The sequence below is a fragment of the Callorhinus ursinus genome, unplaced genomic scaffold (assembly GCF_003265705.2).
Source record: "Callorhinus ursinus isolate GAN/ISIS: 27379988/994484 unplaced genomic scaffold, GSC_fseal_2.0 scaffold6, whole genome shotgun sequence".
In the NCBI taxonomy this organism is placed as follows: Eukaryota; Metazoa; Chordata; class Mammalia; order Carnivora; family Otariidae; genus Callorhinus; species Callorhinus ursinus.
In genome coordinates this window covers 52,466,851-52,485,380 of record NW_027397068.1, presented here as the reverse complement: position 1 = coordinate 52,485,380, position 18,530 = coordinate 52,466,851, and the positions used below count along the sequence as shown (strand labels likewise).

Sequence of the window (18,530 nt, the reverse complement as noted above, 5' to 3'; positions counted from 1 at the left end):
ATCTATGAAATGAGTGATCGTTAATTATTTAAATAGGAACAAACTGTTGTAATAGTCTGCTTGGGCTGCCTTAACAAATACCATAGACTGGGGGTTTTAAACGACAGAGACTTACTTTCCCATCGTTCTGGATACTGTAAAGTCTAAGATCAAGGTTCTGGCAGAGCTCACTTTCTGGTCAGACCTCTTTTCTGGCTTGCAGATGTGTGCTTTATTCTCACACGGTCTTTCCTCTGAGCGTGAAGAAAGGGAGAGTAAGCTCTCTGGTGTCTCTTTTTATAAGGACACTACGCCTGTTGGATTAGGGCCTCACCCTTATGACCTCATTTAAACATGATTACCTCCTAAAGGCCCTGTTTCCCAATTCAGTCACATTGAACATTAAAGCTTCAACATATGAATTTTGGGGGGAGGCGGGGAGGGACACAGTTCAGTCCGTAGCAGTTTGTTGATTATTTTCTTGCGTTCAAAACTCTTATTTCTGAATGAGAAAATATAAGTCTTTGACATTACCTATCATCCATAGGGAATATTTTAAATAACCTCTATTTTCAGTTCTTATTAAATAATTGAAATATTTTGTGTATTACCCTTCAATTTAAAAGAGCACATGGTCCAGGATCTGCACTTGGTAATAATCCTAGCAGTCACCAGCATACTCCGCAATCATATGAGAAGTGTTTGCTGTTTCACCGTTGTTTGCCTATTCTCTGTAAAAGTGTTTAAGGGCACTGCAATAGGATCTCCACTTCCTGGTAGAAAATTGAAGTAGAACTCAATTAGAGCTTGATGGATAAAGAAATATTATTCCTTTAAAAGATTATTTGAGACAAAATTTATTATTATTATTATTATTACATCTAGCCCTGTTGTGATTTATAGCACAACCTTAAGAACACCTTTAATTTTCAGAATTGAAATCACAATGATGATGACAATGACAAATTTGGCAATAATAGCTAATATTTACTAAATGTTTAGTAAGTGCAGAGAACTGTTCTAAAACTACATTAAGCATAATTATTCTTTTACTCCTCACAGTGAATCTATGAGGAAGGTCCTATATTTATTCACAATTTACCCTGACAGAGTGAGGCATTGGGAGGTTAAGTAACTTGCCCAACACCACACCCTTAGGGTGAATGAATCAGGAAGTAGTTCCCAGTGAATCAGGAAGTAATTATTAAGACCCCTGGATATGTTCTAGTTATGAAAAGCACTATGGTGAGTGGGGGTGGGGAGGGAGAGCAACAAAAACCTTTGCTACCTAGAAATCAGAATAGAAGAAATGAAGTTTGTGGTAGATGTCATAAGAGCAGCATTGACCCCCCCAGAAGAGTCAAAATTCCTGAAGACCTTGAGGGCAGTGTTCCTCCGAATGCCATCATAGACTGCTTGGGACCACCCAGAATCACCTGGGAGGTTTGTTCAAAATTCGGATTCCTGGGCCCCGTTCTAGAATTGGTAAATCTGAATATGAGGGTTAGAGCCCGGGAATTTGCATTTTAACTAGTACTCTCCCCCTACACACCCCCCAATATGATTCTGAAATATTTTGTAAGACCACTGCCTTAAAGGATGGATCAGTTTGGATAAACAATGATGGCAACTTTCTCAACAGAGCGACAACAGGAGCAAAGAGATGGAAGAAGCATGGGTTGTTTGGGAGGAGCAGTGAGGAAATAGGTCTAATTAGAATTAAGAGGCCATTTTGGATAGCAATGCAGAATAAGGCCACAGAAGGGTATTAAGGCCAAGTTTAGGGAGGACTTTAGAAATCAGTGGAGTTTCAGTTTAATGAGAAAATAATCGCCAATATTCATGAGCAAGAAAGTAGCCTGATGAAAAACATTATTTAAGGAAAATTAATCTGTGAACTGATGAACGCTAATTTTACAAATTTACCTTTGAAAAAATATTTTCTTAATATTCCATAAACAATTTTTTTCTTATTTTGTCTTTTGGCTTCTGGGATATCTTACAGGAAAAGAAAATATTACATTGTAAATGTCCTCAAAGAATCTGAATTTTTCCTCAACATGGGGTATAAAAGTCAGAGACTTTGTAGTTAGAAAGCTAAGAGTTAAGAAATAGATATATCATACTGCCTGTCTCCAGGTTTCAGGGTACAAATCCATTTCTTTTTTCTGCCTGGGATCCTCATCCATTGTCAGTGGGAGTATAAATTGGTGTGACCTCTGCAGAGGATAGTATGACAATAGCTATCAAAATTTGAAGTGTATATTCCCTTTGATTCAGCAATTCTACTTCTACAGGGATATGTTCACGTATCCAGAGATGGTTATGATAGTACAATGTCACCCCAGGTCTGAATTGGTAAAATACTGAAAACTGAGATAATCTATCAATAAGTATCTGGTTATATAAAATAAGGTGTGTAGGGGTGCCTGGGTGGCTCAGTTGGTTCAGTGGCTGCCTTCAGCTCAAGTCATGATCCTAGGGTCCTAGGATCGAGCCCCACGTCAGGCTCCTTGCTCAGCAGGGAGCCTACTTCTCCTCTGCCTGCCATTCCCCCTGCTTGTGCTTGCTTTCTGCCTCTGTGTCTCTCTCTCTCTGGTTCTCTCTGTGTCAAATAAATAAAATCTTAAAAAAATAAGATGTGGGCAAGGGAATATTATATAACCATTAAAAAGGTTGTTGGAGTCATGTTTTATGTGTTGATATGCAAAGAGCTCTAAGATATATTTTCAGTGAAAAAAGCAAGACACAGAGCCGAAGGTGTACTATGCTACAGTATATATGGATTTTTACTTTTTTTTCCTTTTACATTTGTACAGAAGGTAAAAGTGGAATATAAGAGGGCCTGGGGTTAGAGGAAGACCTTCATTTTGCCTTTTAATATTTTGTACTGTTTAAGCTTTATAGAAGTCTGTCACTGTAAATCCATCTTTTTAAATGAACTAAAATATGTAGTATCATTGAAAGCCTGTTGAAAGTATTCCCACAACATAGGAAGCCAGAAGATATTATGTGCACAAGTGCGTGTGATCACAGTAAATTCACCTTTAACCAACTGAGCCACCCAGGCGCCCGTAAATTCGCCTTTAAAACATGTTAGAATTATGTTCCCCATCTGTTACTTTCGATGTGTATTCTCATAGTGTTTTTATTTATTCATTCACTTGGCAATATTTATTGAACATATTCTATGTGCTTTTACTTAAAGTAAATTTTCAAGTGGGCCTGAGAATTTCTTTAGAACCATGGGTTTTTAAACTTGGAAGAAATCTTAAAAATCAATTTCCCCGTCTTTTAGGCAAGAGAAAACTAAAATTCCAATGAATGTGTCTTAAGATCTCACCGCAGATGAGTGGCAGAGCTGCTGGGGAAACCTGGTTCTCTCTGCCACCGCGCCGAGTGGTGTCACAAGACAGACTCGGATTGTCCTTGTCTTTTCACACAAGTAAAGTCAATTCAGATTGCTTTCAGTAGATTTGTCTCCTTAAATAGACAGCTTTGGAAAGGTTTAATGATAGCAGAAATGCAGAATCTTTAATAGTAAACATTTGGAGGAAATTGAAATGTTCTGAATTTTTATTTTTTTTCTCTTAAAAAATAACATTTTAACTTATACGCCATGTATTATCCTCAATACATGCTCTAAATTTTGTTTGGACACCCTTGCCAAAAAAAAAAAAAAAGTTTTGTCGAGTATGTATTCCCCTAAAATGAGGAAGAACCATGTATATGTAAAGGAGAAAAGAAGCACTCCATCCCTGAATTTTCTGAATTGTGCATTTTCATTCCGCCTGTGATATTAATAGTTGGATTTATCGAACCAGAGTCTGAGCTCTTCAGACATAAGAACTGCTTCTTTAGTCCCTCTCATCACTTAGCTGACTCGGTGTGATAAATCTATAAGGCATTTAATACAATCCTTTATCAACTATCAATTCTGGGGATTTTCTCCCAAATTCTTTTAATACTTTCAGAGAACCAGTGCTATTTTGAAACAACTGTAGTCACAGGCTTTTGATGGGTAGGATAAAAGAGAGACGAACGGTACTGTTGGTTTTGAGGGCCTCCTATCAGGAGAGCACACCAAACTAGAGGGCTGTAGGGATTCCCAAAGAGTAGAATTCAGTGCATCTTCTTAGACCCCATTGTTAGCATATTAAAATTCTGCCAGAGGGCGCCTGGGTGGCTCAGTCGGTTCAGCGACTGCCTTCGGCTCAGGTCATGGTCCTGGAGTCCCGGGATCGAGTCCCGCATCGGGCTCCCTGCTCAGCGGGGAGTCTGCTTCTCCCTCTGACCCTCTTCCCTCTCGTGCTCTCTGTCTCTCATTCTCTCTCTCAAATAAATAAGATCTGTAAAAAAAAATTCTGCTAGAAATTAACAGTGGTATTTTTTCCTCAAAATTGAGAAAAAAAAATCTTGAAAATCAATTTCCACGTCTTTTAGGCCAAGCTTGGTAAATACAAAACCAAAGAACCCATATTTGTTCATCGTGGGCCGTTTATACAGTCCTGCCTATGCGAATTTTCTTGTTTTTCTGTTAAGAGAGAGTGCGCGCAAGCAGGGTGGGGTGTGGCACAGGGAGAGGGAGAATCTTAAGCAGGCTCCAGGCCCAGGGCAGAACCCTGGGGGCAGGCTCGATCTCACCGGCCTGAGATCATCCCTGAGCCAAAATCAAGAGTCTGACTTTTAACCAACTGAGCCACCCAGGTGCCCCAGTACTTATTCAAGTTCTGAACCTGCCTGTGCTTGATTTCCCTTGTTTTTCCTCCTGAAGCTGCAAGAGAAATAATCTGGTTAGAACGGGAAGAGCGAGCCCGGCTGCACTATGAAAAGCATCTGGAAGAGCGGAAGAAGAAACTGGAAGAGCAGAGGCTGAAGGAGGAGCGGAGGAGGGCTGCTGTGGAGGAAAAGCGGAGGCAAAGGCTGGAGGAGGACAAAGTAAGAGGCCGCCCTGGGCAGTAAATGGGAGGTTTGTCTACTTCAGAAATGCAGCACATTTACGGTGAAACCTTCCATTAAGGTGCTGGGCTGCCTAGCAACATTAAGTAATCCGTTTTATAGGTAGCTGCAGCTTCTAGGGAGGTTGGGGTATGGAGGGCAGGTAGCGAATGGTGTGGTTGTTAAAATTCTTTCCCTAAAAACTTTAAAAGCCCAGGTCTCTGGTCTAGAGCCGTAACTTACTTATGTTCTGTTCATCTGTGTGAAAAGTATCGTGATGACTCCCAAGTAATTGGGTTTCTCCGGGGCTTTATCGCTTAACATTTTCACATGGATTGTCTCATTTAATGTGTACACAACCCCTAAGTGTTTATATATCAGTTTCTGCAAAAATGAACATGTAGACTCAGAATGAGTAAGTCACAGCTCAGTAAGTCATGGAGTCAGGATTACCCACCTGCTCAGATTCTAAATTCCATTGTTTTTTAAGATACGGTACCACATTTGTTTAGCATCTGCTCAAGCTAAGACCTGCACCACCATGCTTTTGTGAATTGATGAAAGTACCACGTTCCTGGTAATAATAACAAGGGTTGCTTATTTAAGTACCCGTCGTTCACCAGGGGCTTTATCAATGGGGACCTGAAGATTTCAGTAACCCTCCCAGGCTGGCGTGTAAACGTTAGGAGGTAGGAGTACTAGGGTAAAAATCTCAGTAGTGCCTTTACTCCATTCTGCCTTAAGTTGAAGAAGCCTCGGACAACCAGGTTGAATCTAATCGTCCACTCCTCTGTTCCATTTAAGGAACGCCATGAAGCTGTTGTACGACGGACGATGGAAAGGAGCCAGAAGCCAAAACAGAAGCATAACCGGTGGTCATGGGGAGGCCCTCTCCATGGGAGCCCCAGCATCCACAGTGCAGGTAAACAAGCCGTGATCGCTTTCGAAAATCACTACTTTCTTCCTGGACAGCAAAAGGGCAGTTGCTTCTTTCTTCTAAGCCTGTGTTTCCAAAACAAAAATCATGGGCTGAAATAATTAAACTATAAATGATGCTCCTACTGTTTGAGGATAAGAGGGTGATGGAGGTCAGAAGATAAGGTTCCTCCCCCTTAACACAGGCTGCTTTTCTCTTTTGTTACACAATTCCCTCCAAGAGCTAGAAATCTATGCAGTGTTTCTAAGTAGACATGCAGTTTGCATGCTACATTATTTTAAATAATCATTTGCATTAAGATTTCAGGATGATGGAAGAAAACCGATTTTATCATCTTCTCTGGAAGAATCATAGCAGTATTGACTGATCAAAATCAATACCATACGCAATTATTAGGACCCTAAAGGGTGTGCAGGGTTAATGCTCTGCAGGAGAAAGTGCAGGTTCTGAACCTAGAGCCAGTGAATGTCTCAGCCATTCCCTCGTTCTTGAATGGACATAAAATCGTACTGAAATTTGGACCTAATGAGAGGCTTTATTTTTGTACTGTAAATTCAATACACTTTGAATTTTATATAGTGTGTCAGTTCTTTTTCGTCTGTGTGGAGTCTGTGTGCTGTTTTTTATTATTATTTATTTTGAAAAATCATTGTCTTACATTCTGTCCCCAGGTGGTTTTGTTGAATCATCATTCACCTTTCTCGATTTAGCAGGCCTGGACCACCACCTCACAACTCTTGGTGGTACTAGAAAAGCTGGTACAGACATCCCTGTGGTTGCTGATTGCCTGACCTGTAGCTAGCACCTCCGACCTAGGGCCGGTCCATCAGTAGCTGAACCATCACCACCTTAGGCATAATGCATGCTTACTCTCCCATTGCATAGACCTAGATCTGGGATGTGGCACAGTGTTTCTTAAGTGCGACGGTGCAACTCGGGTGACTGGAAGGTGTTGAAATAATGCAATGACATGTGATGTGTTTACTTTCTAAGTGATGATTTTGGATAAAACCTTTAAAAAGTGTTTTTTTAGTTAATAAATTACCTGGGTTCAAAGTACATCCAGTTTGCTCTCCCCTACCCCACCCCATCCCCACCCCTGTCTGTTTTCTGCTCTTAGTTTTATTTTATTTTATTTTACTTTAAAGATTTTTATTTATTTGAGAGAGAGAATGAGAGAGAGAGAGCACATGAGAGGAGGGAGGGTCAGAGGGAGAAGCAGACTCCCCGCCGAGCAGGGAGCCCGATGCGGGACTCGATCCCGGGACTCCAGGATCATGACCTGAGCCAAAGGCAGTCGCTTAACCAACTGAGCCACCCAGGCACCCTCTGCTTTTAGTTTTAATCTAGAAAACCATGGATTGTTGTTTGCTCTATTCTTTCATTCCTAACATTCAGTGTGCCCAGTAGAAGCTCTTTATTTTAAAAAAATTCTAAAAACATATTATCACAACTGCCTTTCCTCTGATGTTGAACCGTATTTCAAAGCACTTTTTTTGTTTTTCCCTTGGCTCTTAGTGACCCAGTGGTACTTGGTGGGGGCACGTGGCAAATCTGTAATCATAAGGCTTATTTATGTGTGATATTTTATTCTTGGGGCAGTTTTATATATATGCTCCGTACAGGAAAAGCTGTCATGGTGTATATCTTTATACCCTTACTTTTATTGCTTCCACACTCAGAGTTTAGTATATGGCCTTTATTTCTGCCACTCAGAGCACGAGAAGCTAGTGTTGTATTTGTTAGCTCTCGGATAATATCCATTTTTATAAGGGCTGTGAATTAGAAAAAAATTGCTGTTGTACAAGAACGGAGAAGTTGGGGAAAGTAACTGGACTTTGCCAAAATTCTCAAAGGTCACAGTGATCTGCTGTGATCTGAAGAGCAGTGACCTGGCCTTACTCATTTATAACAATGCCTCACTCAGGATGGGCACTCAGTGTTTGCTGATCAAAAAACAGATCTTAGAAATTAAATTTAATCCAGATTAAATCAGTGTGATGCCTTACTGCTCACACATCAACTACCACTGGTTTGTAAATTTTTTTAAACGGATTCTTCCTAAATCCTTTCGTGAATTTGTACTTGAACGCAAAAAAAAGAAATGATTAAAAATGGTCTTATTATATTAAGTAATAGAATAAATACACGTTATACCTCCATCATTTTCACCATGCAGAGTAGGCCTGCGTGGAGACACGATGTCCCCCCACTGAAGCTTAACATACAAAAACAAGATCAGAAAATGTATTGCTGTCAATCATCCAGAAATGGCTTTTGTTATCCTTCCTTGTGTCCCCTGGACCTTACATTTCATCATTAAGATGTTCCTTTTGATATTTTATCCTGAATCTTCAGGACTGCCCCAAGAGCCTATCAGTTAAGGGTTAACTGACGTCACAGGCTCGATGTCTGGGTTTGTTTGTTTTATAATTGAGTTGCTTCAACCACACAAATGCGTCCCGGTAGAGATAGGAATGTCTGATGTTGGTAGAAGACTTGTTTATCCCCCATACGCCATAAATAATGGCCAAAAATGGTTATTCTGTGGAGGGACATTTACTATAAAATTTTCGACTACCAATGTTACTTAGACCAATGGGAACTGGGTTTTAAAGGCATCTACCACAAGGATTATTTTTTGTTTTTAGTTTTAGAAGAAGCTAACAATAGAAAACAAAATATGGCAAAACCCTTTTAACTTTGGTCGTAGGTCAGAACATCCACTTGCCCTCCTAAAGAAATATAAGGAGATTTTTAGACTTTTTTTCTATGCAGTTTTATTCAGGGAACATGATCTATTCTAATGAGCCTGGTTACAGCTTGGTTCCACCGTACAGACAGCAAACTAACAGAGCTAGTTTTTGTCATGTATCTTCTCGCTGAACTTTAAGAATTACTATGAAATTACTCACCTACAGGAATTATTTAAGTTATTATTAATAAACTTAAATCTGATTTTCTTTCTATTGCCGTCAGTTTTGTTGGGCAAGTTTGTGGGCCGATTCTGTATTTGGAAACCGCCCGAAACTCGGTGTTATAGGCAGAGGTGTGGTAGTTCGTAGACTTTTTAAAAAGAAATTCTACGGTGGCCATCCGTTCCACACCTAGAGTCCTTCTTCTTCTTTCTTTTTAATCTGTTTTTCTGTAATGAACTTTAACGCCCTGGGTAAAGTGACTCTACAAAGAACAAGTAGCAGCAATGCATAGAACCTGGAGTTCTTTTTTTTTTTTTTCTTTTTCTTTTTCTTTTCTTCTAGTGTTTGCATTCTATTTCACCAGCCCCATTTCTACCCCCTTGTTCCTAGTGGGGGAAATTGTAAGGGCCAGACCCATTTCTACCCCCTTGTTCCTAGTGGGGGAAATTGTAAGGGCCAGACCCATTTCTACCCCCTTGTTCCTATTGGGGGCAATTCTAAGGGCATCCACTTTACAATCCCCTCTTTGCTGTACGGTCTGCCCCATTATTTTAGTTGCCCTCCACTGGCCTTGGTCCTCATCTGTCTGTTGTATTATAACAAAATGCTTGAATTTCCCTGGCTGACAAACTGGTGTACTAAATATTTTATCCTATGAGAAAAATGAATTTTATTTCTAACCTTTAAGTTACCTTTAAATGTCCACTTAGAAAACTGTGCTATTACATAAGATCTAGTAATAGAGCTGAAAGCACCAATGCTAGTTTTTCCTTCCTTCAGTGAATTAGGAAATTGCAATCCTGCAAGCTGGCTGTCAATTAGCATTATCTCCATTTGTTTTAGATCCAGACAGGCGGTCAGTTTCCACCATGAATCTTTCGAAACATGTTGATCCCGTCATTAGCAAGCGGCTCTCCTCTTCATCTGCAACTTTACTAAATTCTCCAGATAGAGGTACAGTCAAAAGGAAAACAAAACAAAAAAAAAAGTGTTCTGTTATTTACTTAATGCTTTTTTTTTCTGGATGTTTACAGCTAAAAATAAGCATCTGAAGTTGCTTTCCCTACGTTTCTTCAATAGGAAGAACAAAACTTCAGAGTAAAAAAGCAATAAACGGCTGAGCAGCATTTCCCTTGCGACAAGAACCTTGCTCATTTTAGAACTTGGCTGAATGGTTGCATTTAGCAGTGATGAAAGCGGTGCTTCTCATCTTTTTAGTAAATGAGTTTACAGCTCCAGAAATCACCCACTTACCCACCACCATGCAAATAATCTTTGTTATGAACATTTATTTTACTTCAATCATGTTGTCTTTGACTTTTCATCTGTACTTTGGGAATTCCAAGCTTTGACTTTCTAAAAAATCTTGAATGATTCATGTTGGTAGATTTCACTTTGCTATTTGATTTCTAATTTAACTAAACCTTGCTTACTGCATCTCTTGTGTGTGTGTGTGTGTGTGTGTGTGTGTGTGTGTATGATTGGTTTTTGGTGTCCATTCATTTTGCTCTTAAGGGATTTGGCCTAACTTCAAGAATATCATCATTGAAGCCTCCTACAACTTTTAATAATCATAGTCCTCCAATTACTGTTTTATTTGAATTTTGAATTTCATTCATCTCATGGATTTACAGTACATGAATGTTGAGTTATTTATAAAATTAGTTTTATTTTACATATTTATATATCATAAAAGAAAAATCAAGTTTTTAAGATAAGCTATGGTTTTACAGAACTTAAAGTGATTTTAAGTTAGAAAGCCAAAGAATTATTGTGCAATATAAAAACACATACTCTCTAAAAGTAACAAATTGTGGTTATTTTGAATGATTTATTAGAAACTGAGAAACGTTCAGTGTTTATAGTCTTTTAAAAAAATTCAGTGTGTGCATGTTCTGTGTGTATGTATATTCATATATTTTGTATTGTATAAAAGTTGTGTCATTGTAATGTACAGTAGTATACATGTTGATGTTATTTTATAACTAATAACTAATCTCCTAAAGCAGTAAATGTTGAATGATTTCCTAATCTTGCCTTTTAACCTAAAGCATTCCTTTTTTTTTTTTAACTAATTTGCCTAAATCATCGATATTAGACTTCTAGTCAAATTAGGGGCCTTCTATCTATTAGAGAAGAGTATTATGAATTAACATTCCTTTCATAAATAGCCTTTATTTTCAAACTCATTCCCTTAGTATAAAATACAGCATATGAGTGCTGTTCTTACAGTTGTCTACTCATCTTTTCTTTGGATTTGATCACTTACTCAGCACTCTAATTTTATACTTTTGTGAACCTATGTCTAAGACAAACTACAATTGGGATTTTACAATACTTTGAAGTCAAACCTTACCTACTGCCTCCTGCAGTTCCACAGCTGAAATTGGGGTAGATGGGCAATAAACCAAACAATATCCTACCACCCTTCTATGGGATGACAGTGATTTGTCAACTAGCAACAGGATTGTTTAATAGATTCTGCCTGATCATATCTGATTGTATATTCTTAATAGGATCTTAAAACTGGGAGAGTTTTATTGGATGGCTCATCTGTTCCAGTTGGGGTAACAGAGTTCCAGAGATGATTGCAGAGGTTAAAGACCCGATTTAATAGCCTACAAACTAATTGTTGGAGAAGAGGGTCTAGCACAGAGATCGCCAGCTCCTATCCTGTGTTGTTGTTATGCTGCATCTTCAGTTCTTACTTTCATGGATGTCCTTCCTTAGATCAACCCTGACTTTATACGTTCTTCCTTTGAGTGAGGCTAAGGCTCAAGGGAAGTTCAACAGCCAGGTCCAGGAAACTGCCCCTTGAATCGTGGGGCCTATCAGATCGAATCCTAAGCTAGACTAATAGGATCAGAGGAAGAGCTCTAAATTTGGGAGTTCTGCAGCTCTGCCCCCTTATCAAAAGAACTGTGAACCACCAGTTCCTGGATCCAATAGGCCAGGTCAAGTTTGGCCACGAAGGAAGGTTCAGTTCATCCAGGAGCTCCCATATGGTCCAGGAAGCTTTTTTTTTTTTTTTTTTTTTTTAAAGTTAGACAAAACTTTCGGTAGAACCGTGAGGGGGCTAGGCCTTTTAATGAGAATAGAAATTCTTCTGAATTTGAACTTCTCTAATTTATAAATTTAAGTAACTTAATTTTCTTTTCTGCTCTCTTTATTTTTTTCTGCTATCTATTTTTAAAAGTTGGTTATGCTTTATTAAATTAGGAAGCATTCTTATCAAATTATTAAATTAGAGGCTTTTACAGACAAATCTATTAAAGGGTGTACACCATTTACTAGATTGTCTGAGCTTTCTCAGCTCTATAGCACAGGCCTTCAGACTGATCTTAAATTGAGGCTCTGATGTGATCAAGGTTGACGTTCAGCCGGAATGCTCTCCTGGTTATTAAAAATACTGAAATATTTCCATACCAGTTGGTAAATACTCACTTCCCCAAGCTGTGCTTCCCCAGGTCCTCCATCCTCCAGAGCTAATGCATGGCATCCATTAACTCTGTGCCTATGCCCTACTTGTTTTTAAATATTTTGATTATCACACTTGAATATAGTGTCACACAGACTGAAAAAATGACCTGAGTTAAAAGAAACCTCTGATTACCAAAGATTTTTATAATTGCTGCAATAGAGAGAATTTTGCCGCTGGAAATTTTTGCATTAAAAATGTGTGTTTCTTAATATTTTTAAGCTACCTACTTAACCAGATTTTTCTCAAGGAAGGATAAGGAGTTTCAGAAAAAAGCAAGAAATGAAATTGCCTACAGTTTGCTTAAAATTAGTCGATACATATTTCCCTAGAATCGAGATCACAGGCAGGTTCTGTTTGACTGGAGTAGGGTTTTTTGTTCTTGTTTTAATTTGAATTCACTGCCATCATTCTTTAAAAATCAAATAGCTCCTACAACATTTGGATTTCCTACTTCTCGTGAACTAGCAGGATCTGGCAACACTTGCCTGATTTTTGCATGGCACCCATCGGAAACTGAACAGTGATTTCCTGCGTATGGAAGATTGGAGTAGTACAGATATCTATTGTATGCCCCCCTGGTCCAGATGGTCTGTTATAGGAATCATCAGTATCTCAGTAAGTGATTAAGTAGGATCAGTACTAAATATTGTTTCATGAGAATTAACATCTCTTCCTTCAGAGGCTTGTCATCTTAAAATCAGGCGCCTCTAGGTGGTGGTGGGGGGACAATAAACCAACTCTCCTGTCCTAACCTTTACTAAAAGTTATCTTCTGAAGGAGATCTCTCTCTCGTTCAGGGCATAGTAATGAACGCAGAAGTGGAAGCATGTTCCTTCTGGCAAAATCTTTCACTCGCGCTGTTAGATCTGTAAAACAAATCTCTTTGGATTTGCTTTAAACACAAGAGGGTTTTGAATCTTCATTTGAGGCAAATTCTTTGGTTGATGCTTTAAAGACTCACAGAAATAAAGTTAATGAATTTCTTAATCCAGGGGGAAAGAAAAGACCTGTCTTCTCAACGGTAAACCGTCCCTGCAGTTGTGAGCCAGTCATCCCGCAGAGTTTATCAAGGAAAGGAAGCATTCCTCTGTTCTTCCCCTTCTCATCTCCTAGAAAAAAAAGAGTTCTGTTGAAGATTTTCATTTCATCCTCCTCACTCTTCCCCACTGGTTTTCTTACGTGACTGTATTCTACTTTTAGTTTACACTCAGTTCCATTGTTGGTGCTCACATACACACACTGCCATATTATGGTGTATAACAGCCCTTGTTCCGCTGTCATTCTGCCATGTAACTGTTACTCTATTATATATGTATAATTGTATATATACACAACATATACATATTTATATAATCCTTTTATTTACGTCTGTCAGATAAGATTTAACTGTGAAGACTCTCCTAATAACAGAAAATCTAATAAATAATTCACTAATTCTTAAATTCACCGCAGCCTTGATCAAAATAACCACTTTTTAAAAAATAAAGTCAGGTAATTAAGGTAATTAATGGAGGTTGGTAGTTCCTTTCAAATAGGAGCAGATATTTCCTATGCCAACATTTAATATCAGATAACTTCTGTTAACCAAAACTAGTTTTTTAGAGTTTAAATGTCATCCCTTAAAATACAACATATAAAAGGTTCTTGAGAGAACAATCGCTCCAGAAGCAAGAGGATTTGCACCTGCTGTTTATGATACAGAACAGAACTGGCTTTGTCAGGTTTAGACAGTTTTAAAGACTTTTATCAGTGACTTGGGAGTGTGCCCTGAGATAGAGATATATGGTTACTTTACTTTAATGATACTTGTAGGATTTTGCAAGCTTCTTCCCTGATATTTTTGGAAAGTAGCTTCTATATTTTCATAGGCCACCACTGGAAGCTAACAATATAAGTGAAGTCATTAATTTATAATTAGCATGCATTTCCTAACAGTGGTCTTGCCACCAGGCCCCAGAACAGTTTGGGACTATATTCACTGCATTATTCTAAATTTATTTTCTGGAATCTTCACACACCCACTAGCAATTTCTCACATTAAGTTTATATTGGATTTTAGTTTTCTGTTTAATTTCATCTTGCTTCAGCTTTGCCCTTATCTTCCACCAAAATGTTTATGTTATTGCCAAACAGGGACCTGAAGGAACATGGCTGGCCAAGTGGAAAAGTCAAAAGGAAATCCCAGACAGAACTTTGCATGAGCCCTCCTTCCTTTTGTTAGATCTAATTTCCCCCCAGTTGACAAAGTAGCAGTTCATGGACGTCTAGCAAAATGTAATGGAGAGCCTTTCTGTCTGCATTTATATAGAAATGCAGTCCTGCATTACGCTGCCACAGCCTGTGTTGGAGCTGATTATACAGCATACTTAGGAAGCCCCTTGGCTGAGGCGTGTGCCATTAGTCCCTGCCCGTCCTGATTAGGCAGATAGGTACAACTACATGCCAAACCTGACGGTGATGTTGATATTTCTGTTTTGTTACCTGTTCACTCCTAAAGGAGGGGTTTAGCAAGATCTGCATCCATAAAACTAACATAGAGCCCATCACAAAGTTAACATCTTGAAGAAAGGCAACATTATGGAATAGCTCCTCCTCGGGGCAGAATTCCTGTCTCCCAGACCCTATTCCTGCTGTCCTCCCTGGAGAGCCTCGTCTCCTGAAGGCCTGGCACATGAGCAATAAGTATGATGCTTTTGCCCCGCTTGCCCCCCCAGAAAGAATTCCTCTAACATCTTGCTTATGTGGTGACGTCTAGCTCGCCGCCTGCAGCTCAGCCCATGGGAGAGCAGCGTTGTTAACAGACTGCTGACGCCCACACATTCGTTCCTGGCCAGAAGTAAAAGCACAGCGGCCTTGTCTGGAGATACAGGTAAAACTGTCAAAGTGCAACTTTCTTAGTGAGGTAAAGTCCTCCTTTTAAAGCACACCTGAGCCACCCCGGTCCATCTAACTATGTCTCAGGCTTCCCCATTGTGTTTGCTTCTCTTTCCCTGGGTGCAGTGGCTTTCGATATGTCTGTTGGTGTTGGTTTCACGCTCCTGGTACTGTTTCCTCTTCGCCTTTTATCTGGACACCAGATGCCAGGCAGACAAAAGATGCCCCTCCTTGTGATCAGATGGCTTCAGATGCTTCTGTGTGTTTGTAACCTCACCAGAAAAACCTACCCCTTCCCTGCCTTTCTCTCTGCCCCTGCATCTGAGCAGACCATCAGAGGTAGATATGATTTAATATTTAATACTGATAGATGGACTTGAGACTAAAATCAAAGCCCAGGTCGACTTAAGCAAGAGTTTCATGATGTGGCTGTGGCCTAGCAACTTCTGCCTGCACCAGGCTTTCGTATGTAATCTAGGAATTAGTACCCTCTCAAATCTCTAAGAGCTGTGGAGAAGGCTAATTACAGTCTTCTTCTTTGTTACATACTTTGAAAATATGGAGAATGTGCCAAGTACTGGTTATTATAATTAGTTATAACTCCTCTATGTTTTTGAAATGCAAAGCATGCCTGAATGAGCCAATTAGTTTAATGAGAAGTTAGTGTAGAGCCTAGATCTAGCTGGAAAGAAAGACACATCTTCAGCTTTTGGCAACATCTCTTTTGTGGTGAGTTGATTTGGTTTTTCCCAAATATTTCTGGGCACAATAGGTATATCTCTGTAAGCAGCCTAGCAGCCCTTGTCTTGGCACTCGGGAAATTACATAGCCTCTTCATAAAGTTCCCTTCCAAAATACTTTGCCTCTGCAAGTCTCTTCATGTTCATTAGCCATCTTTGCAAATCATTCTTGGTGGTTTTATGATTTTTTTTCATCTCTGGTGCCCAGTGAGCTAATAACAACCCTAATTCTCACAATACCCCCAGGAGGCAGTCGAAAAACCAAGTGCAGACATTCCTACCACCTGCTTGTGGAAACCAAGTGCAGTGACAATAAAGTGACTTATACCAGAGCCACTTAGAATTCTAATTGGTGGACTGGGTCTTAAACATGCTTCCCCCCTCCATCCTCGGTGCCTGGAGTGATGCTCTGTGTACAGTTGTGCATTCAATTAGCTGGACCACAGCTTTCTGTGTTTTCTGTGAAGGAACTCTCCTGTCAGCTGTCACATCGCATCTGAGATTTTTCCTGGGGAGAAAGTACAGCTAATTTCAAGATAGTTTACTTTCTTTCTGGGAATGTCATACTCTTACACAAGTCATGAAAGTTTTTCCAAATGTCCAGCTAATTGAAGAAACTGTAACATTGCTTTTAGTCCTGTTTCGTAGGATCTAAATAATTTAGGGCTCTCATGCTTTGGAATCTCCACCTCGTTTGTTGTTTCATACTGAATGACTGCTTCGCAGCTGAAAAAGTGTCTGTCTTTGCTGTTTCTGTCACCACTAACTTGTGTCAATTCTTTTCGCTTCTCCTCTGGTCCTTTACAACATTATTCACTCATTCTCCACCCACTCTGCCGGCCCATCTTCCCACATTCTCTCTTCACTGTTCTACTCAATCGGGGTGCTTTTTACCTGCTAACTGGCTGTTCTTTACTTTGCATCTTTCCCATTCTCCTTTTCACAAATGGATACATTTCTGTAATTTATTTTATGGTGAAGCAATGCATAAGCCTTTACTTGAGTTGTCGCTCTTATTAATACATTCCTTAGATCATTGTTACCTTATTGTTGCATTGATACAGCTTATATTTAATGAACCAAAACTGTTGTTTTAATTTTTTTCCATTTGAAATTTTATATGTAAACATCCCTTATGTTTATCTTGTCAAAAACACTGTATTCTCTTTTCCTTTTTCCATCTGCTCTCCACGATTATTCTTCCTTGTCTTTCCATTTTACTCTTGTCTCTTGAGTTCATCTTCTATCTGGTTGCCATTGGCAAGAGGATGACCTACATCCAGAGCCAGGGTTACAAGAGCAGATCAAAACAGCCATCCTTACCCCTAGGGTGTTTGGTAATTGCAAACTCCCAGAACAAGCAGTAAGAGCACTTGAAATTTGCAAGAGTCTCCTACCTCTCATTTGTGACCACTGCTTTGGGTTGACTTCTAAGTGCCCATTTTTTAAGATTTTATTTATTTATTTGACAGAGAGAGACACAGCGAGAGAGGAAACACAAGCAGAGGAAGTGGGAGAGGGAGAAGCAGGCTTCCCATTGAGCAGGGAGCCTAATGCGGGGCTCGATCCCAGGACCCTGGGATCATGACCTGAGCCGAAGGCAGACTCTTAACAACTGAGCCACCCAGGCGCCCCTCCACACCCATTTTTTTAAAATACATTTAAAATACATGTGATCATTACGGCTCAGGGTTAAAAGAGTTGATACATATAAAATGTTTAGAATAGTACCTGTACATAGTAGGCCCTCAATAAATGTTGTTATTATTTTATAAATTTTCTATTCTCTGTGCTATACTCCAGCCACTTGTACTGCATTATCTTTTCTCTGCACCTTTTCACATATAGTTCATTTAGAAGATCTTGAATAAGTTACATTAATGCACACTTGTTACCAAGAGTAGAAGGAAATAGAGATATTATAGAAGACTTTCTACTGGACACTCCATAGAAGAATCTTCATGTTTAATAAGACTACTTTGGGATACCAAGAGCACTCTGGGAACATCAAAATACTGTATATTATTGCTCTTACTCTTTTCTTCAGAAGGGCAAGATGATTCCAGTAAATGATTTAAAGGTTTCAGGTTTTTCAGTAGTTGCTATTCACAACAACAACCCGTTCCATGAAACCTAATGTCCTTAGAATTTACAGTGTTTGTTTTAGCCAGACGATGTTCCTTGAACAATTAAATTTGAGGATTTTTTGTACAAACTGCATTCAATAGATTTAAGGATATTTTCTCCCTTTGCTTAATAGTACCTCAGCGCTGTAATAAAGAATGAACCACAGGGGTGATGAGATTGGCTTAGATCCATGATCATCTCGGGAAATGCTCCCTAGATACCCCTGAAATTATTTTCCACTGGAGGAAAATGAACTCCCATTTCTGTGTTTCCTTTTTCCTGTCAGACCCAGGCCTCAGAGCAGGGCTGTGGGCTAGGGTTTCTTGATTCTGGAGCAAGGTAAATGGCCTCTGGCTGTGCCCTGGGTGCTCGGTGCCTCTCCTGGTCATTAATCCCACAGAAGTACCTTGTGCCAGGATCTTATTCTTTAAATGCATTTGAGTGGCCTGGAAGAGTTTTGCATTATTGAATTCTTCCATGTCTGGGAAATGCAAATGCTTTGTGTGGTGCTTGAAAAGGGTTATTTTCAAATAGTT

The 18,530-nt window shown here is 39.4% G+C and overlaps 1 protein-coding gene across 9 annotated transcripts in view; it reads left to right on the top strand.

Moving 5' to 3' along the window:
- MAP7 (microtubule associated protein 7) overlaps positions 1-18,530 on the top strand; it is a 168,033-nt gene that overhangs the window by 123,223 nt on the left and 26,280 nt on the right. For 6 of the 9 annotated variants that reach the window (XM_073893979.1, XM_073893984.1, XM_073893978.1 and 3 more), the window contains 4 exons: positions 4,754-4,917; positions 5,722-5,839; positions 9,616-9,726; positions 15,009-15,122. In XM_073893979.1, coding sequence (XP_073750080.1) covers positions 4,754-4,917; positions 5,722-5,839; positions 9,616-9,726; positions 15,009-15,122 — 507 coding nt within the window. The remainder of the gene's footprint in view (positions 1-4,753; positions 4,918-5,721; positions 5,840-9,615; positions 9,727-15,008; positions 15,123-18,530) is intronic. The other 3 variants (XM_073893981.1, XM_073893982.1, XM_073893983.1) reach the window with 3 other exon arrangements.